The sequence below is a fragment of the Urocitellus parryii genome, chromosome 7, assembly GCF_045843805.1.
Source record: "Urocitellus parryii isolate mUroPar1 chromosome 7, mUroPar1.hap1, whole genome shotgun sequence".
NCBI classification, from domain to species: Eukaryota; Metazoa; Chordata; class Mammalia; order Rodentia; family Sciuridae; genus Urocitellus; species Urocitellus parryii.
Window position 1 is genome coordinate 140,013,446 of NC_135537.1, and position 15,378 is coordinate 140,028,823.

Here is a 15,378-nt window from a genome sequence, read left to right on the forward strand (position 1 = left end):
ATTTGATATAATCACAGAACTTATTTTTTCTTTTAGTACTGGGAATTAGAGTCTCGCACATGTTAGACAAATGCCCCACTACCGAGCTATATTCTTGTACCTTTTATCATTTTATTTTTTTGAGACAGGGTCTTGCGAAATTGCCCAGGCTGGCCTCAAACTTATAATCTTTCTCCCTCAGTCTCCAAAGTAGCTGAGATTAAAGATGTGTGCCACCACACCCAGCTTGAACTGTTTTTTATTGTGTCAGTTATCTTAATGAATCATTTCTTTCTTCATAACTCATTTTACCAAGAAAGGTTATAAATCCTATAAGGATGCTGCTCTGTTAGCCAGACATCTTTTTTGAGAATTGGGAATTAAGAAAATCTACTATCCTTGTCTCTGAGGCTAAAATTGGATCTGTCATCCCTGGGAAAAAGATGACATTTTAAAATAAATACAGATATTCCCCAATATTAGAAGTAAGTTATTTTCTACAGAGGAAACTGGGAATTCTTATCCAAAGGCTAAATGATCATTAGTAGCATAACTTTGGATTTCATTTTGAGTGGGAGGAAGATCCTCCTTAGCATGCTGTTAAATTTCAGACTCTCCTTTATTTTGGGCATCTCTCAAAATTTAAAGCAACAAAATTGAAAATTATATTGGAAGTTGACACAGTCATTTCATAGTGATTTGACAGAGAAGGTGATTTGAACAACTAATAAAATTCCAAATAAAAATATGTAAGTCTAGTGCCATAATCATTTGTTTCTTGCTTTTTCTAAGGGTGAACGGCATTATGGAATCATGTTTTTCCCAAGTCCATACAACGAGTACTACTGTCAATTATAGTGCAGAAACATCTAGCAGTCTTTGGGAATAATCCATGTCTTATGCAAAGTATTTTTTTGTTTGTTCGTTTGTTTTTGTTATGTGTTTAAGTAGACTCATTGGAGAAAAACATTTGCTTCTCTACTTATGCTCTGGTCTTGACCAAGTTATACTTCAAAATAGAACTAGCATTGGTCTTATATTAGGCTTATTTACAGTTTGGATAACTATTGGAGTACTGAATAAGTTTCTATCATAGATGAGAGAATTCTGTATTCGACTACGGAACCTGGTACACAGTGGAGCAACCAAGGGAGAAATCTCAGCTACACAGGACGTCATGATGGAGGAGGTAATAATAATTATCTGGATTTTTGTGATTCTTCTAAAGAACTCAGAACATTTGTTAAACTGATTAGAAAGTGTAGTCATTACAGTAAATATTTAATTGAATGGAAATACTTATTTTACACTAAAAAATTTTGAGATTTAAACTTGATTATATTTTAGTACAGTTCTTCATTCTTCATTTTTTAAATATTGAACACCTTTGTGAGTTTGGAATTGAGGAAACAGATGAGAAAGCCCATTTCTGCTCTTAAGGAGCTCAGTCTCTTGGGAGGAAAAAAAACCCACATGAATTATTATAATAAATCCTGTGCTATAAATAAGTCCTATGCTGAAATATGTGAAAAAGGAATTGGTGGTCTTAGAGGAGGAGTGAATAATTCATTGAGCTCAAGGTACCTAGGGAGAATTTGAAAGAGCAGTAAGAATTTACTAGGTAAATAATAGGGAAGACCATCTCAGGTAAAGGGAATTATATACCCAGTGGCATGAGATGTGGGGAATCTTGGGTAGGTGCCAGAACTTTTGGGTTTTTGTAGGAATAAAGATGAGGAACTGTTGATGGTTATATCAGTTAAAATAATGTATTTGAAAACTTTTTGAAAAACTTAAAAAGCATCAAATATAAGGTGGTCAAAGTATTTATTGTCAAAGCAGTAAAGAAATTTTATTACTTAACTGTCCATATCCAGAATGAATATACATGAAACTGAAATTGCTTTGAGAAAAGAACCTTTTTCAGCCATTGGGCCCATTAGTAGACCTTCTTTTAAGACTGTGAAGTTAAATGGGTTAATTTTTTTTTCTGCAATGGAAAAAAAACTTATCCTTCACTAATGTTTTCCTTTAAATTTTAGGCAGTATTTAGAAGAGTAGTTGAAAGCATAGTCTCTGGAGTCAGACTGTGTGAATTTTATTCTTCTCTTTACCTAAGAGCCATGTCTCCTGTGACAAGTTTCTTAAGCTCTCAGATCTCTGTTCAAGTGTAGTATGTTTAGCCCATTACTTGACATAATAGCTTTTTCTTCTTACATTGTCTTTCAATTGAATGAATATGAGGTTTAATTTACCACAAGCATTTAAATTATCTCATATTTGCCTTTCTTCTTAAATGTTCCTATTACAGAAAGATGTCTTCGTGTAGCAAGAAAAAAACAGGCTTTGGAGTTAGATGTACGTGGATTTTAACTCTGATTCTATTACTAAACAGCCTATGCCCCATCAAAACACCTCTTCTGGTACCCTAGCCCCTCAGTCCCAGTTGATGACCTCTTTGTGCCCGGTGGCACAGGGCTGCCATGGTGCTTGGCAGGATCTGGCTACAGATTCACCCTCCCTCTCTATGATCTTGGGTAGCTCAGTTAATGTGAGATTGAATTTGAGATTTAAGATAGTTTCCTAATTGGGTTTTATGAGGTCGTATAAGGAATTAAATATAAGTATGCAAGGCACACAGCAGGAGTCTAGTAAATACTAGTTCTCTTCCCTTCACTGCTTGGAATGGTATCTCTTGCACAGGGCATATCTCTTACATAATCTTCCATCATTTATGCTTTAAGATAATGGGAGTACAGCAGGCATGAAAGTTTTGCAGACAGTTAGGGAAAGGTCCAAGATAATACTTTTTATAGAACATAAGCTTTCTATTGGCTTGGGATATTTGTTTCAATGATTTTTGGACTAATAATGTATTTAAGATTCATGTCCTAATCGTAGGACTAGTGGAAGAGCAAGTGACTGATAAGAATTAAGGCAGATATATTTTACATTTTTGTCTCCTACTACCAAGTCCTGAGCATAGATGTTTTATAGGATTGTTTATGTAATGATTCTCCCCAAACTGTTCACTACAGAATTCTGTGTGGTTGGTTTTTAAATCTTTTTAAATCTTTACAGTTCCCCAAATGACTCTTCTTTATTGAGCCTGACTCTCTGGTAATGAAGAGTCTAGCTTCATTTAAAGCCACAAATTAGTACCTTTGATTTGTTTAGCCTTGTGGGCAAGTCAAAATGATGACTAAATGAACAACCATGAAGCTCAGATTGCTTTGAATGGAATGTTTATGCTGAAGGCATTCTTTCTGAGAGAAGGGCAAATTCTCTGTAGAGGTGATAGACAAGGCAGATCTGTTTTAGAAAAGTGTAGTCACCTCTATTGCAATGTTTTCTCAGCGTGTTCCTTTCCATCTCCAGATCCCTTTAGGATTATTAATGTATACTGTACCAAAACTCCATCTGTTAAAAACAAATCATAAAACAGAGACCAAAAATAATATTTGTCAGTGCTATGAAGGGTCATTTTGATTTGCTTAGGAAATTGTATAGCAGTGGCTCTTAGCTCTTAAAACAATATTTAGGCCTGACAGTAGTGCACACCTGTAATCCCAGCAACTTGGGAGGCTGAGGCGGGAGGAAGTTCAAGGCAAACCCTTGCAAGTTAGCAAGACTTTCTCAAAATAAAAAATTAGCTGTTTGTGGTGGCACATGCCTCAGAAGGCTGAGGCAGGAGGATTACAAGTTCAAGGCCAGCCTCAGCAACTTAGTGAGGCCATCAGCAATTTAGCAAGACCATGTCTCCAAAAGGGTTGGTGATATGGCTCAGTAGTAAAGAACTGGCTTCAATCCCTGATACCTAAAAAATAAAAGATAAAAATACAAAAAATGAAAAGGGCTGGGAATATAGATCAGTGGTAAAGCAGCCCTGGGTTCAATCCCCAATATTAGGGAAAGAAAACAAACAAACAAAAAAACACATTATTTAGGCCTGGACTGGACTTGCCCTAGACTTACAAAATCAGTTTCCCTTGGAAGGGAATAATTATCTGTATTTTTATTTTAAAGACTTCTTTGATTTAAAAATTTATATCATAAACATAAGTACAGTGAAAATTCTTCTTTCTACTATGTTCTTCCTTCCAGCTCATACCCCAACCCAAAATTAGTTATATTAAAGAGTTTCCATATTTAAAAAATTTCTTTTCTATTGTATTTTATTGTCTCAATATACCATAATTTATTTAACTGGTCCCAATTGATGGACACTGTATGTTTTCTAATATTTTGTTTGAAAAAAATAGTGTAGTAAATAATCTTATATACATAAAATTTTATATATGTGCAAATATACCTATAGGTTACATTTCTAGAGGCAGAATTTTTTAATCAGAAAGAATATGCATTTATAATTTTGTTAATGTAAAGCCAGATTATCCCAGGGATTATACCACTTCACACTGTCATCATCAATGTCTTATACAACCTGTTTCCCTTTAGTTTTATCGGGGCAGTGTATTGTCAAACAGTAGGATTTTTGTCAATCTTATATGCAATACTATCTCACTGTAGTTTCATTTTATATTTTTCTTATTTTGAGTGGGGCTAAGCATCATTTCTGAGAACTGTTTATATTCTTTACTTGATTTTCTTTCTTCATTTCTAGTTATTTCTTTTTTTGGTGGTGCTGGGATCAAACCCAAGACCTTGCACACGGCAAGCACTCTACCACTGAGCCACACCCCCAGTCCCCAAAAGTAAATTACTGAGAAATTATCTGATAGCAGTATGTGCTATAAAGAATATAAAATAGGCCAGGCATGGTGGCACATGCTTGTAATCCCAATGGTTTAGGAGGCTGAGGCGGAGGATTGCAAGTTCAAAGCCAGCCTCAGCAAAAGCGAGGCGCTAAGCAACTCAGTAAGACCCTGTCTTTAAATAAAATATAAAATAGGGCTGGGGAGATGGCTCAGTGTCAAGTGCCCCTGAGTTCAATCCCCTGTATACACACACACACACACACACACACACACACACACACGCACACACCAAAAAAAAAAAAAGAACATAAAATAGGATGATCGGTAGGGTCATTAGGATAGGCCTTTCTAAGGTCAAATCTGAACTAAGACTTGAGTAACAAGAGCATACCAGGCAGGGGACATCAAGTGCAAATGCCCTAAGATAGGAGAAAGCTGGTAATTTTGAGGAACAGAAAAAAGGCAATGTGCCTTGAACTTGGAAAGCAAGGTTGGGAGAGATTATAACAGAATTTGTAGAGGAGCTGGAAAGCAGCTTATGCTATATAGGACCTATAGACCATGGTAAGGAGTCTGCATTTTATTCTAAATGAGGTAAGAATTGTGGGTTTTAAGCTAAGGTTTAATTTTTGCTTCAAGAATATTCACTTTGGGGCTAAGGTTGTAGCTCAGTGGCAGAGAGCTTGCCTAGCATGTATGAGGTGCTGTGTTTGATTCTCAGCACCACATATCAATAAGTAAAATAAAGGTCCATTGACAACTAGAAAAATATTTTTAAAAAAAGAAAAAAAAATGTTCACTCTGGGGGCTGGGGCTTAGACTCAGCCTTGCACATGTGAGTCACTGGGTTTGATCCTCAGCACCACATAAAAATAAATAAACAAAATAAAGGTATTGTGTCCAACTACAACTAAAAAAAAAAAGTATGTTCACTCTGAATGTTTTGAGAATAGAGGGTATAACAGCAGGATAGGAAGCAGGGAGACCAGATAGGAAGTTAATTCTAGTCACATAGATAAGAGGTTATATAGTTTGGGTAGGGTTGGTGAGAGTGAGAATGGAGAGAAGTGAATCAATTTCAGGGTGTATTTTGGAAATGAAACTGTCAAGACTTGCTGATGTGTTGAATGTGGAGGACAAGGAAGGTGGAATATCTGGGTAATGCGGCATGGGGATGTCTTGAATATGTGAAAGAATGCTGCTAGGCAGTTAGGGCAGTAGGGAACCAGAGTGTGGAAAAAATAACAAATGTGAATGAGAGAAATAATATTGAAGAGGAAGGTTTTGGAGGAGAGAAAGAACAGATATGGTCTATTAAGTAGTGCTTTCAAACTTCAAGGTGCATATGAATCACCTGGGGATCTTATTAAAATGCAGATTGATAGAATAGATCTGGAGTAGGGGCAGGATAGTGTGCACTTCTGTATCTTTGATTCAAATACTACTCTAGAAGCACTCTCAGGATCATTATCGAACTATTAATTTTCCACATGAGCACATTGCCATTACATGTCATTCTCTGTCAAAAATATATTTAATGCCCCAGAAAGTATCAACTTCTCTGTCTTCCTTTATGGGCTCAGGTGGTTTTTGTTTCATTTGTTTTTAAACAGATCCTTGCCCTTTTTTCATTCTCCACCAGGAAGCAGTAGAGAGCAGCCATTCCTTCACCCCTCATTCTCAGTGTATCAGTCATCAAGGTCACTTACTCCTCTCCTGTAGCTGGTTCATTAACCATAGCATTTGATTGAATTGCCTTCAAAATTCTTCGCTTTTCTGTGACCACTGTAGTGTCTTTGTGGCTACTCTGTGATCAATAGGTCATTTCACCTTTAAGCCTAGTCCTTCTATCAGTTAAAAAAAAAAGTTGGAATAAATGATTTAAGGGCTTTGTAGCTTTGCATTTTATAATAGAAAAACCTAGTATTTTTACAGTGCATCAGACTTTATTTAACTCTCAATAACCCAATATTGCCAGTAAAAATGAATATTCTAAGATTCTGCACTTCTGTAGTGTTTCTAGCTATTGAAATCTTTTAGTTTTTCCAGTTTTGCTCCCTTATGGGTAGTTTGATTATTTTATTATTATTATTATTATTTTGTAGCAGACACAATACCATTATTCTAGCTATTTATTTTTATGTGGCTCTAAGGTTCAAACCCAGTGCCTCATATGTGCTAGGTAAGCACTCAACCACTGAGCCATATCCCTAGCCCCTAGTTTGGTTTTTTTTTTTTTTTTTTTGGCATCAGGGATTGAACTCAGGGACACTCAACTACAATCCACGTCTCTAGTCCTATTTTGTGTTTTATTTAGATACAGGGTCTCATTGAGTTGCTCAGTGCCACACTTTTGCTGAGTCTGGCTTTGAACTTACAATCCTCCTGCCTCGGGCTCCCGAGCCACTTGGATTAAAGGCATGTGCCAACTTGCCCAGCTAGTTTGTTTGGGCTATTTTTTTTAATATTTATTTTTTAATTATAGGTGGACACAATACATTTATTTTACTTGTTTATTTATTTATTTTTATTTATATATGACAGTGGAATGCATTACAAATTTTTCATATCTCTGGTTGTATACAAAGTATATTCACACCAATTCATGTCTTCATACATGTACTTTGTATAATAATGATGATCACATCCTACCATCATTAATAACCCCATGTTCCCTTCCTTCCCCTCCAACCCTTCTGCCCTATCTAGAGTTTGTCTATTCCTCCCATGTTCCCGCTTCCTATCCCACTATGAATCAGCCTCCTTATATCAAAGAAAACATTTAGCATTGATTTTTTGGGATTGGCTAACTTCACTTAGCATATCTTCTCTAACTCCATCCATTTACCTGCAAGTGCCATGATTTTATTCTCTTTTATTGCTGAGTAATATTCCATTGTGTATATATGCCATATTTTTTTTATCCATTCATCTATTGAGGGGCGTCTAGGTTGGTTCCACAGTTTAGATATTGTAAATTATGCTGCTATAAACATTGATGTGGCTGTGTCCCTGTAGTATGCTGTTTTTAAGTCTTTTGGGTATAGACCAAGGAGAGGGATAGCTAGGTCAAACGGTGGTTCCATTCCCAATTTTCCAAAAAATCTTCATACTGCTTTCCATATTGGCCGCACCAATTTGCAGTCCCACCAGTAATGTATGAGTGTACCTTTTTCCCCACATCCTCGCCAATACTTATTGTTGTTTGTATGCCTAATAGCTGCCATTCTTACTGGAGTGAGATGAAATCTTAGAGTGGTTTTGATTTGCATTTCTCTAATTGCTAATGATGGTGAACACTTTTTCACGTACTTGTTTATTTTTATGTGGTGCTGAGGATCGAGCCCAGGGCCTCGAACATGCTAGGCTGAGCCACAACCCCAGCCCCATAGTTTGGTTATTTTGAAACTAACTTTCAACCTTTCCTCCTTTCTGATCTGCCTAACAAAATAACTCTTAAAGGTTCTCACACTTCTAAGTAGTGGTGACTGACTTTCACCTATTGCATCTTTTTCTTCTCACTTGATTCTCTTGTTTGTCTCCCGGATTTAGCCATGAGTATGGGAATTGACTCAGTCCCAGATTGCAAATTTGTTTGTCTTTTTAAATTGGGATCTGTACATCCCCCAACCCCCGCCCCCGTGTTCTATGTCTTGTGCTTCCCCCTTTCCCTATCCTGATTCAATTATTTATCATCTTAGACTTCCACAAATCATTTAAAATAAATATCTCTGCTAGGGGAAAATATTTTTAGAGACCGTTTCAGTATGGCTCCTTTATAAAATCAGACTTGAGAGTTAAGACCTTTTTCTCTTATTTATATTCTGCCTTCTACAAGATGTATTTAAATAGAGACAGGAATTTCGTTTTTTCGATACCAAGGGCAGCTTTTCTGATTGGTTTTAAGTTGGTAGAGATTGTTTTTAAATTAATTGTAATTCCTTGATAGAAAGGGATTACATATGCTTAGCCACACAGTACGATTAGTTTAAATTTCCAGTTAAATTAGCAAGAATATAAAATCTTAAAATCAGAAGCCTCATGGCCCTAATTGGCAGGTATAGATGCAGTGTATCTCAGCATGGCTTTTCTTGACCCTACCTCCAGTCAAAGGTGCAAGAGAAGGATCTCAGTGAGTCAAAAAAATTAGAAGTTTTTCCAGTAATCTGTATTTAAAGGAATAATTACAAACATTTACTTCTTCTGTTTTAATTTTTTAAAAAATTCAAAATCAGTAAGACCACATTTATAAGCTATATAAATAGATTGGGGAGTTGGGGGGGAAAACAGTCAGTTCCCAGTTGTCACCGTGCCATATATCTCTCTGCCTTCAGTATTTCAGCATTTTGGAAAGTTCATATTCCCTTAGTCTGCCCACTTTACTCTGTTTTAAATACCTTTTTATTAGGTTGGGACTGACATTTTTTATCTAAAATCACAAGTCATACATTCAGTAAATATTTCACATGTGCCTGGCACCGTTCTAGGCATTGGGGATTCAATACTGAACAAAACATTAAAATCCCCACCTTTGTGTAATTTACTTCCTAGTAGAGAGAGACAAAATATATAGGAAGTATAATATGCTTATATACTTTCATAAGTGTTATGGAAAAAAAACAAAGTAAAGAGCTGGACGCTGAGGCACACACTTGTAATCCCAGCACTTGGGAGGCTAAAGCAGGAGGATCACAAATTCGAGGGTAGACTCGGTAATTTAGCAAGGCCCTGACTCAAAATTTAAAAAAGAAAGGGGAGCTGAGGATGTACCTCAGTGGTAAAGCATCACTTTAACAAAAAATAAAATTAAAAATGAAGGAGAGGAAGATCAAAAGTATTCTGAGATTATGGTTGTTCTGTTATTTTATTCAATTCTCTATATTGACTTGTGTTCAATAGCCAGTATCTTTTGTTTTGTCCTGAATGCCAAGTGCATTTTGTGAGAAGCAGATGACATTCCTGTGTTGCCCACTAGAGAGCAGACTTGTATATCTAAAGCGCACTGATGGTTTGTATCATTGAGAATAAGCAATGTTATTTCAGAACAGCAGTTTCTTTTCAAGAAAATGTAGTGCCAGGACCTTGGAGATTATACTTTAGGAGATTTTTAATCAGAGTTTAGTTAACTAACTAAATAAGTGAGGCTGTGGGTTCAATCTCTAAAAAAAGAGTATTGTTATTTGATTCATAGTCAAATATTCCTTCCAACGTGTTACAAACTGATTTAAATATGAATGTTTGGATAATTTACAGTTGTGGTAAACAAATAATATAAAACAAAGCCACATATTTCAAGTTACAGAGTTTTACCAGAATCTAAGAGGAAGGAATGTCACTCTTATCCTCACGTATATCTTAAATATATATTTGATAAAATTCAGATTTATAAAGCATACGCAGTAGGGCTAAATGTTGTTTTGCAAAAGGATTCACCATAAAATTCATTAAATAGCAGAAACAAAATGTGAATTCCTCTAATGCTTTTTTTTCTTTTTTCTTTTTTTTTATTAATGGTGCTAGAGCTAGAACCCAGGGCCTTATGTACACTAGGCAAGCACTGTACCTCTGAGCTACTTCCCCAGCCCCTCTGATGCTTTTTTTGAGAGAAGAAGGGGGTAACTTAATACTTTTTACCTAAAGCAGGGAGTCAAATGCACAATAAGATACTATGAAAACTATAGTAGAAAACATTCGTATCTATCTTTAAAGTATATTTAAAAGTAAACAGATAGATATTCACTTAGTTCTCTTAATCGTCATTGGGCCTGGCCTTGGATTCCCCCTTGTTTTGTTCAGGTCCTTGATTTACCATCCTTGGATAACTGAGAATTTATCAAAATGGTTTCATGAACATATATACACATATGTATGTGAAAATAATTAATAGTTGAAAATACTATTAGTAGTATATAGTATTAGTCTGTAAAACCTTCCTACTCTAAATATATTCTAACTATACACCTTCATTGTCACTGACCATAGTTACCAGAGTCAATGTCTTTCTCATAATAGCAGATTCCTAAAGTTCCCATTTGTAGCTTTGGTGCTAAGCAAATACAAAATGACTCTCTGGCCCAAGAGTAACTCAGTCACAGATGCTTATGTGCTGCCTTGCCTCTTTCTTTCTGTATTAGAAACCAATCTGACAGTACAACATTAAAAGAGGTGAGTTGTGGACCAGCTGTTCAGGCTTATAAAGCACATAGTAAATGCTAATAAAGGTTCTGTCTTAGAAAATAGAAGATGAAAGGCAAGCATAACATCTTTTCTAAGTTAGTAAACATTTAGAATCATAGCCATAAAGAACAAATTGCTGGGCTGGAGTTGTGGCTCAGTGGCAGAGCGCTTTGCCTTGCACATGTGAGGTACTGGGTTCAATCTTCAGCACCACATTAAAATGAATAAACAAAATAAAGATATTGTGTTCATGTATAACTAAAAAAAAAAAGAAGAAATTGTTGCACTAGGGGGCTGGGGATGTGGCTCAAGTGGTAGTATGCTCATCTGGCATGCATAAGGCACTGGGTTCTATCCTCAGCACCACATAAAAATAAAAAAATAAAGGTATTGTGTCCACCTAAAACTAAAAAATTAAAAAATTGCTGCTCTGGGGTTATGGCTCAGTGGTAGAGCGCTTGCCTGGCATGTGTGAGGCCCTGGGTTTGATCCTCAGCCCCACATAAAAATTAAAAAAGAAAAAAAAAAAGGTATTGTGTCCAACTACAACTAAAAAATAAAAAAGAACAAATTGCTAGCCAGGTGCTGTAGTATACACCTGTAATCCCAGCAACTCAAAAGGCTGAGGCAGGAGGCTCTCCAAGTTCGAGGCTAGCCTCAACAACTAAGCAAGACCCTGTCTTAAAATAAAAAATAAGCAGGACTGAGCATATAGATTAGTGTTAAAGCTTCCCTGGGATTAATCCTCAGTACCAACAAAACATATTGCTCAAACCCGCAGCAACGTTGAGTGAATATCACAGATATGTCAGCCAACCAATTGAAGCCAGACACCAAAGAGACTATGTGCTCTGTGATTCATGTATACAAAGTTAAAGAATATGTAAAACTGATCCATGGTTAGCTGGGCATAGTGGTGCCTGTAATCTCAGCTGCTATTTGCCCATCCTGGGGAACTTAGTGAGACCCTGTTTAAAAAAAAAAAAAAAAGCTGGAGATATAGAGTATACCTATGTTCAATTTCCAGTACTGAGGGAAAACCTGATCCATGGTTATAGAAATCAAAATGGGGTTTGGGGGAAGGTTGTGGATTATTTACTGCAAAGGAACCAAGAAGCCCTTTCCTATCTGTTCCATATATTGATTTGAATGATGGTTATAGGGTATATATGTACATTAAAGTTGAATTGAGGGCTGGGGTTGTAGCTCAGTGGTAGAGCACTTGCCTAGCATGTGTGAGGCACTGGGTTCGATCCTCAGCACCACATAAAAATAAATAAAATGTCTAACAACAACTAAAAAATTTTTTTTTTAATCAAATTGAGCTGTACACTTAAGATTAGTGCACTTTACATAATTACTAAATATACATTGAAGGAAAAATGTAAGAAATTAAGTCATGGAGTTTGGATTTGTGGGAGACAATGGAGAAGTATTATGGGAGTTTTCAATAGAGAAGTGACTTGAAGCAAGTGATGCTTCTAAAATTATTTATCATTATATGTAGAGAATGAACCAGACCTGCTGGGTTTTTTTTTTTTTTTTTTTAGTTGTAGTTGGACACAATACCTTTATTTTATTTTACTTTTTTAATGTGGTGCTGAGGATCGAACCCAGTGCCTCACATAATAGGGCCTTGTACATGATAGGTGAGCACTCTACTGCTGAGCCATAACCCCAGCCCCCAGATTTGCTTATTTCATCCAGGTCATATACATAGCACTGTGCTAGATGCTAAAAGGAACATAAAATATCCATGATGGGTCCTTATTCTTAAGAAATTTATATTCTTTTATAGGAGATAAGTTGTATGAAGCCCAGAAAATTATAGTAAGTGGTAAATTTATTTAATGTTTTTTTTTTTTTTTTTTTTTTAGAAACAGCATTGAAATCCAACCTAAAGTTCAAATCTTAATTCTGCCATTTATTGGCTTTGTGACTTCAGGAAAGTTATTTATGTCCCTGAACCTTAGTTTTCTTATCTGTAAAATGGGGATAATATTTACTGCCTTGGTTGAAAGATGAAACATCACCATACTACTACTTTTTTTTTTGGTAGCAGGGATTGAACCCAGAGGTGCTTAACTAGTGAGTCATATCCCCAAAATTTTAGTTTTTGTTTTTTGTTTGAGACAGGGTCTTGTTAAGTTTCTTAGGGCAAAAAAGTCACAATCAGAGGAAAGCCTCAATGCATAAAGAGAAGGAAATCCATTATAAATTATTTTGTCACTTAAATTAATCAGTAGAAGAACTACTGAGATTCTATTGGGTATCAGTGGTGGGCAGTTTCTTAGCTAAGGAAGTTTAATTTACAGGGCAAGTACTAAGCTCTAAATATTAACATTTCAAAATTACATTGTTCAGGGTGTTTATTTGAGAACTTACATGTTGGCTGATATCAAATCCAGAACATCAACTTAACAAATTTTGGAGCAGTATTAGATTTCTGGGAAATTTCTGACTTGAATTTAGCCAATTTCTCATGTTTTCCAGGCTAGAGAAAAATGAAAAGGTTAAAAAGTTCTTCCTCTTAGGTTAAAAAAACACTTCCTCATAGCCATTGCTCATTCATTCTCCATCTCTTTCCAGATATTCCGTGTGGTGTGCATCTGTTTGGGTAATCCACCAGAGACATTCACCTGGGAGTATCGAGACAAAGATAAAAATTATCACAAGATTGGCCCCATAACACCCTTGGAGTTTTACAGAGAACATGTCAAGCCGCTCTTCAATATGGAAGATAAGGTTGGATGCTGGCACTGGCAGCCACTGACTATTTACTTTCAAATGCCTGTTGACTATAAAGAAAGCTTATAAGATTCTCGAGTAAACATGCATGGTCATCAAACTAGATACTAAATAAACTTTTTATTTCCCTTCCTCTGAAGTATTATATGTGCCTAATAAAGTCGGTCATGCTACAGTCTCTCACCTTTCCCCGGTGTTCATCTTCAAAGACTTTTTTGACTGTAGTTCAGCAGTTTAACTCTCACATGCTCCCCTGATTTGGGCTGGGAGTCTTTTCTCAGAGGTAAAGGCAAAAGGAAAGTGTATTGGATGTTTCTTATGGATTCAGAGCATCTCCATACTGCAAGCCACTATGGGAACTTCCTTGTTGGAGGAGCAATTGTCCCTTCCTGTCTTCTTGATCTCCCTAGTAACATGACTTAACAGAACCTCCTTGCTTTTTTACCTTCTTTGCCTTTTTCCAAGCAAATAACATTGCTGAGTATTGAGCCTGCCTTATAACTGGAAAGCAGGGACCTTAGAGTGATGGACTCCAGTGCATATGGTTTTTCAAAATTAGTTTGGGGGCAGTAATTGCCAATAGGAAAAACTAGGAGATGCAGCTCCTAAATGTGTCCCTCACACTAATTAGAATATATAAGGACTTTTCTCACATGTATTTTACCATTCTTTTGTTTCTCTTCTACAGTGTGACTGTAGTACTTATTCTTATAAGTAGAGGTGATGAACTTGATGCACACATGAGTCAAAAGAAGAGATTTATGTTGCTTTACATTCTTGGTTTTGTGCTCTAATCAACGTGTTCTTGATCTCAAAAGATATGTTTCGTGAATGACCCACGGCCCCAGCACAAGTACAACAAACTCTACACGGTAGACTACTTAAGCAATATGGTTGGAGGGAGAAAAACTCTATATAACAACCAGCCTATTGACTTCTTGAAAAAGATGGTTGCTGCTTCCATCAAAGATGGAGAGGTTGGTATTGTATTTTTTGTCTTCCACATTGGAGTTAAAATGCCTTCTTTTACTACTTTGGTATAATAGGAAAATAGGATCTATGTTGACTTATTTTCTTCCTCTTTTATTTCTAGGCTGTGTGGTTTGGCTGTGATGTTGGAAAACACTTCAATGGCAAGCTGGGCCTCAGTGACATGAATGTGTGAGTGCAGGAAATTTAAAATAGAAAGTTATTTGTGGGTTGTTGCTATTGGAGTCATTCTTGTTACCAAATGACTCTGCTGAGGTTATCCAAAGATTAAGGTTACTCTAAGGGTAGGTCTCTTTCTTTGCATCATGTACATTTGAGGTCTCATAGCAGAAACTTCATACACTTAACTGGACTATCCCAGGAAATCAAGATCATATTTTAGCAGAAGCCACTGGTCTTTCTAAAAAGTTATTTCATGTAAGAAAGACTTTTGAGAAAAAGTGAACAATTGATTACCGTGTATATCTGCTCAGTGCACTTGGGAATGTAATGAGCTCTTGGGTGCTAATTGTACCTTTTTAAACTGCTTTTCTTATTTTGATGCTTTGTGTATTTTGTCTCTTTGACAAGTAGGAGTAATTCATGTACATACCTTAAAGTATTTCTTCTGTCCTTTATGACATTGAAGGCTCATTTGCAGACTAACTCATACAAGATTCCTTGACTGCTAAAATATACTATTTTAGAGTTATTACTTACAAGTAATTGTTACAAGGAAGTTGAGTAAATATCTTGAGGGTTAACAAGAGAAAAGAAATTACTTAAA

The 15,378-nt window shown here is 36.1% G+C and overlaps 1 protein-coding gene across 1 annotated transcript in view; it reads left to right on the forward strand.

Moving 5' to 3' along the window:
* Blmh (bleomycin hydrolase) overlaps nucleotides 1–15,378 on the forward strand; it is a 45,318-nt gene that overhangs the window by 6,384 nt on the left and 23,556 nt on the right. Inside the window, exons 6-9 of the mRNA XM_026388828.2 lie at nucleotides 1,076–1,168; nucleotides 13,464–13,619; nucleotides 14,441–14,599; nucleotides 14,716–14,783. Coding sequence (XP_026244613.1) covers nucleotides 1,076–1,168; nucleotides 13,464–13,619; nucleotides 14,441–14,599; nucleotides 14,716–14,783 — 476 coding nt within the window. The remainder of the gene's footprint in view (nucleotides 1–1,075; nucleotides 1,169–13,463; nucleotides 13,620–14,440; nucleotides 14,600–14,715; nucleotides 14,784–15,378) is intronic.